This window comes from Vicugna pacos, chromosome 1, assembly GCF_048564905.1.
Source record: "Vicugna pacos chromosome 1, VicPac4, whole genome shotgun sequence".
Lineage (NCBI taxonomy): Eukaryota > Metazoa > Chordata > Mammalia > Artiodactyla > Camelidae > Vicugna > Vicugna pacos.
Window position 1 is genome coordinate 31278246 of NC_132987.1, and position 18224 is coordinate 31296469.

At 38.3% G+C, this 18224-nt stretch overlaps 1 protein-coding gene across 5 annotated transcripts; it reads right to left on the bottom strand.

The window, feature by feature from the left end:
- Positions 1–419: 419 nt before the first annotated feature.
- On the bottom strand, positions 420–17881 carry C1H3orf33 (chromosome 1 C3orf33 homolog). Of its 5 annotated transcripts, none has more exons than XR_012071990.1 (6): positions 17708–17879; positions 15802–15861; positions 12111–12258; positions 9508–9668; positions 6437–6959; positions 420–1105 (listed from the first exon to the last, which is right to left on the bottom strand). XR_012071990.1 is itself a non-coding variant. In XM_072959543.1 (5 exons), exons 1-5 carry the CDS (start codon positions 17819–17821, stop codon positions 1070–1072), a joined length of 519 nt encoding a protein of 172 aa, XP_072815644.1. In that variant the 5' UTR covers positions 17822–17881; the 3' UTR covers positions 420–1069. The 5 variants fall into 5 exon arrangements, 3 of the variants coding, with proteins under 3 accessions (XP_072815644.1, XP_072815620.1, XP_072815636.1); XR_012071989.1 differs by having other exon boundaries at positions 3823–6959; XM_072959543.1 differs by lacking the exon at positions 6437–6959 and having other exon boundaries at positions 17708–17881.
- Positions 17882–18224: the final 343 nt, after the last annotated feature.

Sequence of the window (18224 nt, forward strand, 5' to 3'; positions counted from 1 at the left end):
AATTCTAAAACTTTGAAAACTGGGAGCTAGGGGAGACAAGTTATACCAGGAGGAAATTTCTTCTATTTCTGTACTATTTGGGATCCTAATGAGGCATGAATTTTCTATTACTAACACTTGTTTTTTCAACCAGACAAATGGTAATGTTTACCCGCACGAACACAGTGAAAGGATAAACTGCATTTTAAAAACCGTATGTTGGTTTTTGTTTCACTTATTTGCATATTTAAACTAAGTATATACTGAGGGGGCTTGATTTGTCCAAAATAAATATCACGTTCAAATTTGACAAGTTTAAAAAAATGTTCTTTCAGATTAAGGCAAATTAATCTTCTTGGGGTAGGATCATGAGATGTGTAGCGGGAAATTAGACTGGAAAAATAGGTTTTGGTCAAAATGAGAAGGCAACGCTGCAATGGTCCACTTCATTCCTTATTACATTTCTTTATTTAAAAATATGTATAGAGTCCCTAGTGAGCAAGAAACTGAGCTAAATGCTGTGGAGAAAACAGAAATGATCCAGAGTTTAATAAGGGGTGGTTTGAGTAACAGGACCCACTGTAGCTTGGACGAGAGAGAAGACAGGTAGCCCTTCTACACAAAATGTATCAAGTGCTAAAACAGGTACGTGTACAGTGTTGTAGAAAAACAGAAGAGGGCGCTAATTCCTCAATTTCCTTGATGAAGTCTCTCCAAGCTGTGCTTTGATAACCAAAACAGAAAATAGAAAAATCCCAGTACCTCAATTTTTTAAAACTCCATTTCTGAATTCCTTGCTGTCCTAACTTAAGTTATAAAAATCTATTATTGATCAGGCTTCTTCAAAAGAGTGTGCTAGAGAATGTGATCTTCCGTACTGACTTTCAGTAACCCTTATCTTTTTGCACTCCAAGCCAGTATACACATTCAAATATACTTGTAACAACAACAATAACAAAAAAAATTAACAAAACAACACTTATCTTTGCTATATGCAGTGCACTGATAGTTTCTGTTCTGTTCTTTTTTCTTTATCTTTTCTAACTACTGGTGGCAACGCATTACATTGGTTTCACATCTCACTAATAGTTCACGGTCTGCAGGTGAAAAACTGCTCCAATGTATCCTGTAAAAGTGAAAAAGAGGCAAAGCAGTAATGTTGCTGGAGAATAGGTTCTTGCAGGAAAGAACTCAAGAGCAAGGTGTAGTAAAGTGAAGGTGAGTTGAAAAAAAGAAAAAAGGGTCTGTGATTGCTCAACCCTTTAGCCATGAACCCACATCAACAAAGAGGGGTTTCTAAAGTTGTCCAGCCCTCAAAGGGTGGAACCTCCCAATGCCTACTTGTGGAGAAGCTATGGAAGATATGAGCAGTCTTCCAGAGAGCAGAACTGGGCACCCAGATTGACTCAGAAATTCACACACTGCCAGGAGTCATCACTAACCCTGTCAAGGACCATGAGACATACTGACATCAGATTTTCCCTCCACATTCTTTCTCGGGTGCACTGACATTTTGGCCTTAGGCTTCCAGATCATATGGAACTACCTCTGGACCTGAGCAAAAGGAATTTATATCACTCAGAGATCCTAAACTAGGGCATGGACTTACTTCCTAGATGAACCCCACCTTTTCTCCCAAGGAATACTGAACCCTAGAATCATCAGTATCTCAAACTCTTCATCGTAGTTTGCAAAAATTCAAAATATCTAGCTAATTAATGGCATTATTGACACATTGTTTACCATCTTTTTTTTTTTACATTTTTAAAATTGAGTTTTAGTCAGTTTACAATGTTGTATCAATTTCCAGTGTAGAGCACTATTTTTCAGTTATACATGAACATACATATATTCATTGTCACACTCTTTTTCACTGTATGTTTGCCATCTTTGTTACCATTTTTTTCTATTTCAACTTTTTTTGATATTTGGACATTATTTGAATGGAAGTTAAATGAGTGATATAGTTGGTTCATTTTTAAGTTTTACTATTTTACTTTTAAAGTTCTGTTAACATTTTAATTTTTAATCCTGGGTTTTTTAGTTGTCATCTTTTCATAAATTGGCATTACTTTCTTCCTGTGATTTGCCTTCATTGAACATCTGCCTTAGTAATGGCATTAGAGAAGTTCCAAACCACTGGTAGGGTTCAGGACATGTTACCCCAAAATGTGGTACCTTAGCATACAGAATATTTTAAGCTGAAGGAGTTTGAGAAAACAGAGGCAGAAGTTCACTATGATCTCCTCCTTCCGTTGCCCCTCTTCCCTGAAACAGACCATAAAATCCTTACATAAGATGTGCCCTCCCTGTAGCTGGAGGAAAAAAGCATCTTTATCTCCAAAGACAAACGGATGCTAACAGGAATCCTAACAAACAGGACTTGCAAAATTTCCCCTGGTTCACTACAATGATTTCATATGCCTTTCCCTATCACATTCCTCAAGACTGTGCCCTCTTCATCAAACCTACCATAAAGTACTCAGGTCTAGCTATTTCTTTGGGTCTTTATTTCCTTATGAAGGCTCTCATGTCATATAAAACTTATATTTAATAAATTTGTGCACTTTTCTGCTGTTAATCTTCATCAGTTTACTTTTCAAACCCAGCCAGGAACCCTCAGAGGGTCGAGGAAAACTTTTCCCTCCTCATACCACAAAAAAGAGCTGGAGAACCATCTCCACCTCGGCTATTCCAGGAGCACCTGCTTCTCCTTAGTATGTCTGCCATTCTTTTAATGATGGCCTGAACAATAATGATTCTGTTGGTGCCCTGAACTTCTGAAATGCTGCTGTTCCTTGGCTTCTTGACTACGCTGTCCCTATAAGTAAAGTTACTGTCTTCAAACAAATGCCATACACAACCATTGGATTTAGGACACTGTCAACAACATGCCCCTTGACAGCACATGGAATTACTCCAGGGAGGGACTTACTTAAAAGATGCAAACTTCACTTTGGTGAAGAATCAGAGGATGCTGGAGAAATCCAGAAGATACAAGTCTTGGCACACCATAACCTGCCTGTTTCAGATGCAGTTAACTCTCCTAAAGCAGGTTTTGCAAGTGTACCAGATTGGGATGAGATGCTGATCGGAATCTTTAGTACACTCGGAGTTACCAGAGATGAATAATAGCAGAACTATTGGGATCGATGGCCCTAATTTTTATTTGAGTCAAGTTTTTAAAAGATAGCATTTCAAGCAGCAGATTCCCCAGGGTTTTCCCAGTGGCAGGAAAGGTCAAGCCCATTTAGAAAGTTCCATGACTGAGACAGGAGGGCAGAGGGCAGGGCACAAACATTATAAGAATGACACAGCAATTGAGGGTATGACATAAACTGGTTAGAACCAACCAGGCCCAAGATGGCAGAGAATATGACTTCCAGTGGACATTGAGCCTCATTATACACTCACTGTAATACATTAACATGCTAAATGACATACCCACAGGCACCATGACAGTTCTGAGGCTGACTATAAAAGGCCAAAAAGTGGGTGAGGGGACCCAACCCCCTCCCCAAAATAATTGGAATAATCCTCCCACTTGTCAGCATATGAAATTAACAAGCCCATAAAAACTAACCACCCCCACACCCTGGGTCTCTCATTTTCCAGATGGCCTGTTTTCTGCCTGTGGAATGTGTATCTCCTAGGCCACTCTCACGTTTCAAGACAACTCCATCTCCCACCTCCTCTCTTGCCATCTGAAATGGCCTGCACTGTGTCTGTGGAGAATGTATCTCCCTGAATAAACCTACTTTCACTTTACTGTGGTGGCTCTCAAATTCCTTCCTGCATGAAGCCAAGGACAGTTACTTGGCGGGGCACATCTCAGGGACTTACCCGAGACCTGGGGCATGACCATCCTCTAATGCCCCATTTTCCTGCAACACAACCAAGAGAGAGAAGAGGTTTTGGAGTAAGGAACTGGACAGTGAGTTTGTCAAGCAGCAACCATCCCTTCCCTCTCCTATTCACACAGGAGAGAAGGATTTGACATTAGCGCCCCACTCCCCTTTCTACAGGACTGAAGGTGCCATATATCCTGTTTCCATTAAGTTGGGAAATAGTGATTACCTCTTTGCTAACATTTGCTAAGCTACTGGACCTGCCAGGACCTCATTTTCCTGAACAAGGAGAAAGAAATATGATAAAAAGAGGGAAACAAGGGAGGAAGTGCCTGGTGCTTATTTGGTGACTACAAGAGTTCCCTATAAGCTGGACTAACATAGAAAGTGGGAGGGCTGAACCAGACTTGCGAATACACCCACACACACCATGCATGGAGTAATTCAGCCCAGTCACCATGCACAAGCAAACTCATGTGTCCTTCCCATCCCAGATGGTGAGCATCCAGCAGTCAATGGCTGTAGGCCAGGCTGCTGTGGGAGTCAAGCAGGTGGGGAGAGAAAGAGCTAAGAATCTCCCACGCCTGGGGAGTATGATAGGGAGCCTCTGTGGACCCCTCATTGAACAGTAACTGTGACCAAGTGTGCTACAGCAGAGATAGTATCTGCTCATCTGTCTCACGGACAGAACTAAGAGAAACATCAACACAACAATCAGACAGCAAAATGTAAGCAGCCCTTAGTTGTCTGTTACACTTCTAAATACACTTTTAGTGCCAATGATGACAGTGCCGAAACTATGGGCATGGTTTTCACTCTTCTTCCAAGTTTTGTTCACCATTAATTATGATAAGGCTGCTACTACTGTCAAGAAGTATGACTGAAAAATGAAAAATAAATAAAACCCCCTAAAGGAAATGTGGATCTAAGAGAATATAGATTGAAAAGGATCATGAAAATCCAATCCTTTAGAAATAGAGTAAGAACTAAAATTATTTGATAGAAATATATTTAAAAAGTAAAGGTGTCTAAATACCTAAGATACCAAAAGGAAAGAAGGCTAAGGAGTAAAGGTGGTCAGGGACCCTATTGTTTTGAAGACAACAAACCAAGAAGTAGTAAATCCTCTACTTGAAAAAGGTAAAGAACCTGGGCTTTGGTCATAAATTCAGCCTAAAAGGACTTTTCCACTTTTTCAGATGGCCCTATTAGAACTATCTCCAATGACAAAGTTGTAGCCTCTCTGCAACTGTCCAGTTCACCTCGCCCTTGGACCATCAAACAAGTGGATCTAATCAGGGCTCCCTACTGTATCTTCAAGGGAAAAATTAGACCAGGTCTTTGACCAGAAAGACCTGCACAGCCCCACCTTCACATGCTTAACTGGAAGGACAATAGTGCACTGGCTGGACTGGTAGAGGTCATCAGAACTAATTACCGTGATAACTGTGATGAGATCTGACATCACCCGGAGGCAAACTGGAAAAGAAAATAAAGCTCCAGAGCTTGCCACAAAACTAGTTTAACATCTCTATAAATAAAAATCTTGTTAACATCTCTGTAAATAAAAATGAAACATCCCTTCAAGACAAAACAAAAAGCTGTCGAGGCATTAGACCCAGGGAGTAAAAACTGGCATACAACTTCCTATCCTACCCCAAAGATGATGAAATAAAATCACACACAAAAAAAAGAATCTTTGGAAGATTTGAGACCAAACTAAAAATTAATGTTGTTTAATTAGAAAATGCTGGGAAGTCTACTTTGGTATGTTTTCATCAGGAGTCAGGCAACAGCAGTAAACTTCTCATTTTGTATTACTGATTCTGACAGGAGTCAACTCTTTGGACCAGATGATACCTCTGACTTTGGTCAGCATCACAAACCACTAAGGAAAACGTCTATAGACATTGTGGGTGGATTATTGTTGATGTTGTGAAAAAAGCTTATACTGTCAGGATGATTCCAGCAGCAAGTATATGTGTAGGTCAAATCCTCAAGCCAACTGAAGCCGGCTTTAAAAATTAATTTACTATGTCTCATAATGAGAAACTGGAGGCAAGACAGTTCAAGGATTGGCTATCTCAGGGGCTCGACATTGTCAGAAAGCATCCCTATTCTTTCTATCCTCTGTACTACCATCCTCGGCACATTCACGATTCTGTCTTCAGGATTATCGCCCTCAACTGACAACAGGTAGAAATAAGCCACTCTTCATTACTAGAAATGGCCCAACTGATCGTCTCTTGTAGCTCTGCCCTGAATGAATTCACAGGCAGTTAGAAAGCAGCTGAGAGAAGAGAGCAGCCTCAGACGTAATGCTTAAGAGTTCCTTTATCATAAGCAATCAAAGTTGTCAAAACTGGAAAAATCAACAAATATTCTCTTTAAACGAAAGTTAAATACGGCTGCCCAAAATGACTAAAATAACACAATGACCAATAGTTAAACTCTCTCTTCATATATTGTTAGTACATGTGTACCTCCTTCAACTGGATAACTTTTTTAGGGTGTTTCATTTTTCCTAAAAGCACAGTACATGAATCACAATTTGTTTAAATTATTCTGATATTACATTGATAAGAATCGTCTCTTAAATATTTAAATACCATTGGAATGCAACTTTGATCATTTGGGGAAACTTCCACTTCAACTCGATGAGAAATATCCATCATATTTACATATTTTATTCTTTTTGAAGCAGGTCACCACCAGACCTCTTGGACTACTTCACCCTTTTCTACGGAAGTGTATGCGACTCATGAGTTCTCGGAACGTCAGTATTAAGGAGTAGTTATTCATGTTCTCCTTCCACGTTTCATAAGTCCTTCTCAACTTGTCATAATAACTTTCTTTCTTCAAGTTGAAATCTGATCCAGTTTTTTTTAAGTAACTGTCTTTTTTCCATATTTCTCTCCAGGAGCCTTTGAATTTTTCAAAATAACTTTCTTTTTCAGATTCTTCCTTCCATATTCCTTCTCCTTTTTTTACAGCTGTTAATTCAGCTTTAAGTAAGTTTCTGTGAATTCTCCAATAGATTTTAGAATCATAATTTAGCCCGTTAACAAGAACAGTCTTGCCAAGGCCTCTTCTCAAAATTTCTTCATTCAGACTCACACTAAAATATCTACCCTTGAATAAAAAATAACACAAACCAATTATTTTTAAAAATTACTAGGCTACCCATAATATGCTTCTTACTTTAAAATCATTCTGCAACTTGAGTTCTCCAGAGAAAAGTAAAAAATGTAAAGCAAAGGGGTCCTTAAGAGCTTAAAACAGACAAAGCTAAATCCAAGAATTTCATTACTAGAAGAGACCGCTGTTCAAAGACAATTCACTCCTTCATAACATGTAGTTCTCCACAGGCTCACATCTCCCAACCCAAAATGTGTAGAAGCAATAAACAATGAAAAGGGTTCTGGGTTTTTTCTGTTGTTGTTTGGAGGGGGAATGGAGTACACCAGATAGGCAAAATGACAGGAGGCCACAGCAAAAGAAACTAAAGAAAACTAATGAAACTAAAAAGTAGACAAATGTAAAATGAACTGAATCATCATTGATCTGTTAAATTAGGTTCAGAATTCTAGTGTTTAGGAAGGCACTGGCATGTAAATACATTTTTTTTAATCCCATAAAATAATTAACATTAAAATAGTCCTGGCCTCTGAATCTTCATCCTTCAGTAAATTTCTTTCATGGAACACCTCACTGCCCAAGGAAACCAGCTACATGGAATTTTTTTGTCACTAATTTACAGTGTAAAGGGGATCCTGCCTAACTATTTCCACAGTCTTTCTACCTAACAAGATTAATTTTAACAAAGTATTAAAAATTTCATAGTTTCAATAGACAAGTAATTCACAGTTAAATTTTTTAAATATGAAAACTCCAGGTTAAAAGTAGGAAACATTTTCTAAGACCATCCAAAGGAATAAAGTAAACTTTTGTTCCTTGAAATGGAGGAACTTTTGGTAAATAATGATAATCAGGTAAGAAATATAGCTTAAACGGTTTATATTATTTGTCTCAATCTTTTAAATTTTATAGGCAGAACCAAAATCAGAATAATTAAAATTGACCTCACACAACAGCAAAATTCAACAGGAGAAGTAAATTACCACTAAACGCATAAAGTACATTTGGTCACCTTCCAGGAAACAGTATAAAGTAAAGACAGAGAAGATGAAGTGTGGACTCAGGAGCCAGGAAGACCTGGGCTTGAATACTGGTTCCTCCACTCAGTCACCCTGAGTCCTACCTGCAAATGGGAATAAAATGATCTCACAGGGTGGTTTTGAGGATAAATAAAATAGACTTCTCAACTGAAAAGAGAAGCTAATATTCTGCAAGGCCTTTGGGATCTTTTACATAATATTGTATATTAACTTAGTTTTCAGTGTAAGATGCTTCAACCAATCAGTATTGGATAATTCTTATTTTCAAAAAACTGAAAATGATCTAGACATGCAAAAATTAATGGATTTCATTAAACTTTCTATTAGAAAGTCAAGCAGCTTTTAATAATTAAAATGGTTATAATTCTAATCACTTTAATATGAGGTTATTGTTTTTTTCAGATTCTTCTTTCTTGTTTGTTATGTAACAGGGGACTTTAAAAATAAGAAAAACTGCTCTTAATCCTGTCATAATCGTATTTCAACTATTTCATTTTTCCATATTCTTTTCTTCAGTAATCGTCCACCAAAAGAAATTTGGAGGAATTACAGACTAATAAACTATGCTGTTTGGTACATGTTGTATGAGGCTAGGTCCTTCAGCCAGCTTTATTCTATGTGTACATTTGGCATGCACAGAATTAAATTACATTTAAAAAGTTAAAAAAGTAAAAAAAGCAATTTAGAGGAAGACACATCCAGGGACTCAGGACAGTGACAGGGCAGCAGCAGTGGAGTTCTGCAGCACCCGCAGTTACAGAATGGCTACGGCCGGTCACAAAAGTGAGGACACGCTGAGGCAATCTTCAGATGGCTGACTACTGATCATAAACAGGACTTCAATAGGCTCAATTTAAGTATGCCCAGTAGTATTAAATATGCTCACTGCTTTCAGAACTTAAAGACTTATATGTTAAGACCTACCAATCTACGAGGTACTGGGCCAGACTGAGCAATATTTACCTTCAGAAAACGCCCTTGCTCTTTGCAGATGCTAGTTGACAAGTCTCACTCAATGAGTGGTTTCTCATAACAAGTGTGATATATTATACTTACGCAAAAATAAATGTATAAGATACTCCTTAGGGGGAGGGTATAGCTCAGTGGTAGAGTGTGTGCCTAGCATGCACAAGGTCCTAGGTTCAGTCCCCAGTACTGCCATTGAAGAAATAATAACAATAATAAATAAATAAACCGGATTACCTCCCCCTACCAAAAAAAAACAGATACACCTTAAATTAGCAATGTCCAGAGTCATGAATAATTTGAAGTTTTTTCTTTTTCTTAATTCTCTATTTTTTCTATTATAAACATACATAACTAAAATTTTATAACAAAATTTATAAGTGAAACACCTGGTCATCTATACATAATCACTATAAGTAGTTCAAAAAGACCAAAAAAACCTCAGTCCATTATATATTCAAGGTTCTAACTAATGACATATCTATGTATAAATAATAAAAATAAAATATCACTAGTTATTTCTTCACACTACTTACCTTATTCACTAAAAGGTAGCAAAAGAGTGCTGAATTCTCCTTTCCAAGAAGTTGGAACCATAGTACTTGGGAAGGTTTTAGCTCTTTTTGTAACCACACCTTCCCAGTTTCAGTGAGTTCTACTCCCGCCAGCTTAACCAGCAAGAAACCACATGGCTCTTCTAAAAAGATTAAGTAAAAAAAATAAATAAATAAATAAAATAAAATAATAAAAAGATTAAGTAGAATAGAGTTTAGCTTTAATATCATGTTGCAAAAGCAAATTCCAAAGTCATATGGCCCCCAAAAAACAACCAGTTATATTCTGTGTACTTAGAAATACCCCATTTATTTCTATAGTCAAGTTTTCTTTAAAAATGATACAAGTATTTAATAGATGAAATAATTTCAAAAACTCATTTCAGTAAGCTCCAGAACAGGATGTTGGTTTAACCAATTTACCTTTTTTTTTTAATTTTCAGATTTATTTCTACGTATATATACACATAAAGCTATAGAGCCAAAGCTTTTTGGTTACAATGGACTTAATTTGGGGGACCTGAATCTTAGCTCTCCTTACAACAAAGTCAAAAGTCCATCTCTATCCTATAGAGCAAAAGTAGTGAATGGAACATAAGCTTTCAATTAATAAGCCATTTTTAAATGAACAAGATTATACTCTGGCTTCTTATTACATCATCCAAAATGGTGCTTGGGTAGCCACTTTCTAGTTCTACAATCATTTTATGGGTAAATATGTTTAACTAATGTAAATGCAAAATGGTCTCTTTCACATGAACAATTTATACCAGTTACAAAAATAGTATTAACACTATCATTACATTTGTATTGGTTAACATCTGCTGGGACGCATAACACATATGCCTGATTCTGTCAGTTATTAGAAGGCTGCATATATGGCCTTTAACGTCTATAGAAAATACTAAATACTAAATACTAAATACTAAATAAATAAATAAGTGAGGGAGAAAAGTAAGGTGAGAATTAAGGCTTTCTGAGGTTCCTTTCAGCTCTAAAATTTTGATTGTAGGTACCAAGTTGATAAACATCTTATCTTGTGATGTGAAGCCCACTCATAACAATATGCATATATGGCAATTACAGTGCTGTGGCACTGCACAACTTTTGGGGCAGATTCCCAATGAATACCATCCCTGGAGCTGTGCAGTGTACAGCCTGAACAATCAACAAGCAATGACCTTATTGTCTAAGCACTAATGAGTCATTACTATTTCAGATAGGAAAGACTTAAATTATTACAACATTATTACAACTGACAAGGTAGAGGACTTATGAAGTGTAAACCATCCTGGGAGCTGAAATGGCCAACAGATAAACATCCCAGGTAATCTTTCTTTAGGGAACAATAGTCATTCAAATTGTGTAAGTTCTGTTTGATTTATTAAAAGAATCAATCACGTCAGGTATGTTCATGGGGAAAAAAAATCAATCCTATTCCTTTACAGCTATATCTCATTGAACAGAGTGCTATTCATTCATCTTAGGGTAAAGAAGTAAGAACCCCTTACTACAGAACACTGAAGTAATATTAAGAAGATCTTTAAATATAACTCAATTAATTCATTCAATAAATTGTGCCAAGTCTCTGTTGGCTAACAATTATTTTTCTAGGAACTGTGAATAATGAGATAGAAAGGAAAAGGTCCCTGACCACCAGGGGCTCACAGTTTAGTAGGAGGATATAAACCTAAGTACATAATTACAGGAAAATGTGTTTCAGTACTGTAATTGCAGTGTGTACAAATTGCTGTGGGGCACAGGAAAAAAAGAGGCTAATTCTGCTTGGGACTTAAGGAGAGCTTCCCAGAAGAGTTGACATTGAGCTAGATCCTAAAGAATTTACAGGAGCTAAGGCACTCCAGGCAAAGAACCGTGCCCAGGGCATGAGGACACGTGGACATGGCAGGAAGGTCTGTGTGGCTGGGGTCTTTGCCATGAAGCAGGGACAAACGGGAACTGCAGCAGGAAAGATCTGGTTTCTGCCCAGCCTGCCAACCTCCTTTGGGGCCACTTGTCCCTTCTGCCCCACGCCCTGGCCACATGAGCTTTCATGAGCCACGCTCACTCCTACGCATGCTCTTCCTCGCCAGGCCCCTCCCACTCTTCTGGTCCCTGATTAAACAGCAGCTGCTCAGCGACCACAATGTGTATTGGTTCCCCCTTTGCCAACCTCCAGTAATTCTCATCCTTTTTTCTTCATAGCTTTTTGGATAAGTTTTCATTTGTTTGTTGCCTACCTTCCACCTGGACTGTAAGCCCAGAGGGGTAGATGGTCTTGTTTGTTTCACTCAGCACATAAAGCTGGTATAGAGCCTAGAACATAACAGGGGCTCCGTATTTGTGGGATAAATGCTTGAATGCCTGAATGAACTACCAAGTGGTTGAAAGAAAAAAGGAGGGAAGGAAGGAAGTAAGGAGCCAAATTAAACAGTTCCTTGTATATAAACCATGAGTTTGGACTTTCACAGACAAGGGATAGTTATTAAAACTTAAAATGACATTTTTTGCTTTTTTATAAATAACTTTTAAAAAAGAAACACTAAAATAGTTACTTAGTGTCAGCATTTTTGCACCTTACTTACTTCTCCATGAAGATATAATAGGTACAGTAATGGGAATATGTTCAATTTCCAAACCATTCTCGGTTATGCGGCGAAGTCGTCCTCGTAGTTTAACATTTCTTCTTATAAACTCTACTGGAATATCTGAAGAACTTGTGAATTTTGATGTCTGTTGATTTACAAGGAGAAAAATGCAATATTTTATTACTATTTTCATTTTAAAATTAAGTATGTCAAATTCTCCAAACATTTCAAAGAAGACACTACCACCGAAAATTCTGAATTTGGTTCTGAATTTTATATTAATATTAATATGATTTAACAGAAAATGTCTACAGGAACATTATATAGAAATCTTTAGTCATAATTTTACTATTTCAAGTTACTATATAGGGAACATTAAACAAACTCCTAACTTCTAAAAGCTTATGTCCTCAAAATATGACACAATTCATCAAAAAGCAGTGAGTCTGAGCCTGGCCCCACACAAATCAGGTTAAACAGTCACTATTCTATTCTACACATGCACCATCTGTTCATGCAGGTACTGCTGGAAGGATCTGACCAAAGCTGAGCAAGTTAAATTACAACTCCTAATCAACAAGTTTTTTTTTTTCTTACTTTTTATCTCATAGGAGAAAAAGGCAAAAAAATAAAATAAAAAAGACCAACAGTGGGAATTTATTTAAATTACCTAACACTTAGGTAACACCCTGGGGTTAAGGTTAGTCAACATTTTACACCTATGTCTTCCACATTAACAGTAGTGTAGGGACAAGCTTCATTCATAATCAAGGCTAAGTAAAAGCCTCAAATATATAGAAAGATAAATTGGTACCCAATTTCCTAAAACAGTAAAGTTGACCTAAACATTTAAAAACAAATTTCCACACAAGAAAAATACTGTAGCAAACAAACTCAGGATGTGGACCATTCAATGGCATAAATGACTTAGTTGCTCTAACAAATCAATGGCTTGAGGAAAATAATGAGGGGGAGGAAGGTGACAGCAGACTGTTATAAAATAAATGAGACTTAAGAGATATAACAAACAGATACCGTATATGGATTGTTTGAATCCTGATTTGAACATATCACCTATTTTAAAAAAGACACCATTGAGACAATCATGGTCTGGGTATTAGATGATACAAAGGGACTATTAATTATGTTAGATGGGATAATGTTCTGGGAGAGACACTGTATGTCTCCTGATGCAGGACACAGGAAGTAGTACACACCATCACCTTTTTTCACTGAATCTACTAGAGGAACACGAATCCAGATTGTAGGACATTATATAAGACAACAGCTTCTTGGAGGGAGGGTGTAGCTCAGTGGTAGAGCACATGCTTAGCATCCATGAAGTCCTGGGTTCAATCCCCAGTACTGCCATTTTAAAAAAATAAATGAATGAATAAATAAACTTAATTACCTCCCCCCAAAATAAAAAAAAGAAAAGAAAAGAAAAAGTTATTCACAAGAGGCAAAAATTAAAAATAGAGTCAGAGTACTCCTGGGCATATATCCAGAGGGAATCTTAATTCAAAAAGATACATGCACCCCAATGTTCATAGCAGCACTATATACAATAGCCAAGACATTGAAACAACCTAAATGTCCATTGACAGATGACTAGATAAAGAAGCTGTGGGTATACTTATACAATGGAATCCTACTCAGCCATAAAAAAAAAATAATGCCATTTGCAGCAACATGGATGGACCTGGAGATTGTCATTCTAAGTGAAGTAAGCAAGAAAGAGAAAGAATATACCATATGATATCATTTATATGTGGAATCTAAAAAAAAAGGCAAATGAACTTATTTGCAAAACAGAAACAGACTCACAGACATAGACAGCATACTTACAGTTACTGGGGTAGGGAAGGAGGTGGGAAGGGATAAATTAGGAGTTTGAGATTTGCAGATACTAACTAATTTATATAAAATAGATAAACAAGTTTATATTGTATAGCACAGGGAACTATATTCAACATCTTGTAGTAATTTATGGTGAAAAAGAATATGAAAGCAAATATATGTATGCTCATGTATGACTGAAGCATTATGCTCTACACCAGAAATTGACACAACATTGTAAACTATTCAATAAAAAAAAAAATAAAAAAAAAATGGAGTCAGAGTAAAAGTTTAAAGGAGACTAAAAAGCCATGAACAACTAAATATAGGATGGAATATTACTCAGCCATAAAAAAGAATGGAATTTTGCCATTTGCAACAGTGTAGATGGACCTAGCTGATATTATGCTAAGTGAAATAAGCCTGAGAGAAAGACAAATACTGTATGATAACAATTACAAGTGAAATCCAAAAAAAAAAAGACAAACGAATAAATATAACAAAACAGAAACATAGTCATAGACACAGAGAACAAAGAGGTGATTGCCAGAGGGGAGGGGGATGGGGGAAGGAGAGAAATATGTGAGGGAGATTAAGGGGTACAAACTTGTAGTTACATAATAAATGAATCACAGGTATGAAATGTGCAGAGTGGGGAATACAATCAATAATTATGTAATGTCTTTCTATGGTGACAGATGATAACTAGACTTATGATCATTCTGAAATTTATTGAAATATCAAATCACTATGTTGTGGGACAGGAAGTAATGTAGTATTGTAGATCAATCTTACATCAAAAACAAATTCACTCATAGAAACAGGTAACATTTGTGGTTATCAGAGGGGGAGAATTTGGAAGTTGCAAACTTCTAGTTATAAGATAAAGTACTAGGGAGCTACTATACAACCAGATTAATATAATTAACACTGCTGTATGTTATATATGAAAGTTGTTAACAGAGTAAATCTTAAGAGTTCTCATCATAAAGAAAAAAATTTTCTTTCCATTTAATTTTGCATCTATATGAGATGATGGATGTTCACTAAACTTACTGCAGTTATCATTTTATGATGTATGTAAGTGAAATCATGCTGTATACCTTAAACTTACACAGTGCTGTATGTAATTATATCTCAGTTTTTAAAAAAAGAGTTCAAGGCACTAAAAAAAGAGATAAAAGTTCTGAAATTGGAGGCTGGGTGAAAAGGTAACAGCTAGTAAAGACGCAGTATGGTAGAGTAATGTGGTGCAGTCAATGATAATGCAAAACAGTACAGAGATAATAAGTGAAGGAAATAAATAAATACAGGAGCAATAGCCCCATCCCACTTAATGACACTGAAATTACATCCTAAGGCAACAATCAGGTACATTAAAAATTACTAATAAATCTTGAATTACCAAATGGATTTTTACAATGTCTTAAAATATTATTGAAAGGGCAAAAAAATACACTAAGGGAAAGCATAAATTATTCCACTCTAAGGGACATAATTCAACTGTCATTTAAACCTAAAGCCACTATAGAAAACACTTTTGAGATCTGAAATGCAAATTGAGCGATTATATCGTTCTAGCAGGCTAAATCTTTTTCAGATTCCTTTTTATCCACAGAGAAAAGTGATTATGGAAATACAGGCTGTGCAATTACATTCCATAAAATCCCGTGGATGTGTTACTTTTAAACCAAGACCTTAAAGTATGTTCATTGTTTTAAAAAACTATTTAAAAGCTTCTAATATGAATAACATAATGATACACTGCTTAAGATAAAAAAAAGTCTGAAGTGAGAAAAATTGACTATCTATTGCTTATTCAAAATGTCTTTTTCATATTTTAACTTACCAGTCGGACGCTTCTTAGAAGTAACGTTACTCCAGCTATGGCCATTACAGTGCTGATGCTCTTCAGAAAGAGATTTAATGATTAATTCTCACTAATTATTATTCACAGTAGTAAAAGTACTAATTAGAAGATTAAAAAAAAAATCCTTTCTACACCTAACTACCCAAATAAGGCATATCCTTCAACTAAAGGCCCACTTCTTCCCAAAAAAAACTAACTGCCCACCCACCCATTAATTTTCCCCTTTTTCTCCCAAACCATCTGGCAAGCACAGTAATTATATACATAATATTGTACTGTTTTCTATTGATTATACTGCTTTAACCGTAAGTTCCTTGAATATATGAATCAGTCTAATACTTCTTGTGTAAGGCCCACAGGAACTCCATAATCCTGAGTCTGCAGGGGGAATTTAAGTATCTGGTAGAAAACTTTATCACCAAAATCTTAAAATAGAGCACCCTGGGAAATACATGTGGGCAAACAGTTGGGAAAAACTTAGCGATGTTTTTAACGTGCTTCATGGAAACTGAAATGTACCTAAAGATGTTTAAATAAAAATGATCTTGCAACTCCCTCATTGACAGTGGTCCTCTAACACGTCTTCCCTAAGCATGTACGAAATGGAGTTGAAAACCTACACAAGGGTACATTCTGTGATTGGGTTATTTGGAATACTAACTATATCCATGTGCTAACTTAAACACTGTTTCCTCTCCCATTCCTGCTCAGGTTATTTTTTAATTTGAAATTACCCATGAATTTCTTCCTGCTTAACTGGGAGAACCAAGGCCTTGTCAATTAAGATACGTATATATATATATATATTTATATAAAACACATATAATACGACTCATCAAAGCTACAAATATTTATCTAGCACTAAGTGGCAGGCACTACTCTAAGGACTGACGCTGCACTGGTGTGTGAAAACAGACAAGGTCCTGGCTCTAGCGCTGCTTGGCTGCAAAGTATTTGCAAAGCTGACGATCCTACTCAACTTCCCAGCAGAATTCAACACAGTTAATCATTTCATCTGAAAACATTCTCTTCTCTTCCCTTGGCTTCCAGGACACCTGCTTTTACTGATATTCCTCCTCCTCCCTGTCTGTTCCTTCCAAGTTTTTGCTGGCCTCCTCCTTTTCACTCCCCCAATTTTAAACGTCAGAGAAGCCCCCAGGTCTCAGTTCTAGGGCTTCTTCAGGAGCTTTTCTAACTCTCTCCAAGACATCATCCAAGCTTTAAATACTACTTAAGGTTTATGAAGCTCATTCCCAAAGTTGTATGCCCAGTTCTGATCTACTTTCTCACATGATTCCTCTGTCTAGTTGCCTACAACATGTAGTTACGTTTAGAAGTCTAATGACCATCTTCAAGTTCACATCTTTACTGAGAAAAGTTCACATGTGCAATAAGCTCTCTGGATTTTCCCAACAAATCATTTATCCCAACTCGTCCTTAGCGATTTACACCACCATCCACGAAGCAGGCAGCCCCCTTTGATTCCTCTCTTTTTCACAAAGAAAAAAATCATCACCGTGGTCTTGGTCACAGTCCTCTCTAGCCTGGTCGCCTAAGACGTCTCCCGCCCGTGTTAGAACCCTGTAGCCTCTCGCTTCATTTTTTAAAGATAGGAACACCCCTCTCTCCCCAGACCTACTACTGGAGCTACGCGCCCTCCCTCGGCTGCTCTCCAGGACCCGCCGGCGCCCGGCGCTGGGCTGAGGCTCGTTCTTTGAGGTGTCAAGCCCGGCGCCGAAGCGCGCCCCGCGCGGCCCCGCACACGCGACCCCGGCCGGGCAGCCCGGCGGGCCCGCTGCCGGGGCCTCCCCACGACGCGTCTCCATCCGGCTCGCGCCGCGCGGCCCCGCGCCCACCAACTGCCCCGCCGGCGGGGTTGCGGTACCCGGACGAGGCGCAGGTGGTCGTCGGCCCACTGCGAGATTCGCGCCACCACGTTGGGCGCCGCTCCGTCTCGGTCCGGCGGCGGCGAGGCTGGGGCCGCGGGCCTCCCCGCCATGTTCCCGGCCTCCTGCGAGCCCGCGCCGCCTCCTCGACCGGGCGGCAGGGGGCGCCGCTCTCCGCAGGCGGGCGGACGGCAGCATCCGCGCTCCTCTCGCCGGTGGGGCCGCCGCGCGAGATCACGAGTCTCCTCCGCAGCCTAGGAGTGGCCCGACCGCCGGCTATTCGCGCCTTTCTTCGCTGGGGGCGGGCGTCCCAGCCCGTTTGGAGGCATCTTCTCTGTGACCCCCAGCATTTATGCAGGGTTTTCCCACAGCGCAGGAGATCTCCGTGGGTCGGGGATGGGAGCCGCAGGATTCCCGGCCAAGCTGGTGGAAGAGGTAACTTTCAACTCCCTTAACTCAGTTCAGTGTGGGTAGTACGTGCCCCACAAGAAAGAAAATTTAAGTAGACTGTACCTT

Bases quoted from the DNA above. Each gene is read 5' to 3' on its own strand.
- C1H3orf33 (XM_072959519.1), bottom strand. From the start codon at position 17,821: ATGGCGGGGAGGCCCGCGGCCCCAGCCTCGCCGCCGCCGGACCGAGAC. The intron at 9,669-12,110 runs GTAAGTAAGGTG...TAATCTTTTTAG, and splicing joins TATTATATCTTCATGGAGAA to AAGAGCCATGTGGTTTCTTG. The intron at 6,960-9,507 runs GTAAGTAGTGTG...TTTTTATTCAAG, and splicing joins GCTACCTTTTAGTGAATAAG to GGTAGATATTTTAGTGTGAG.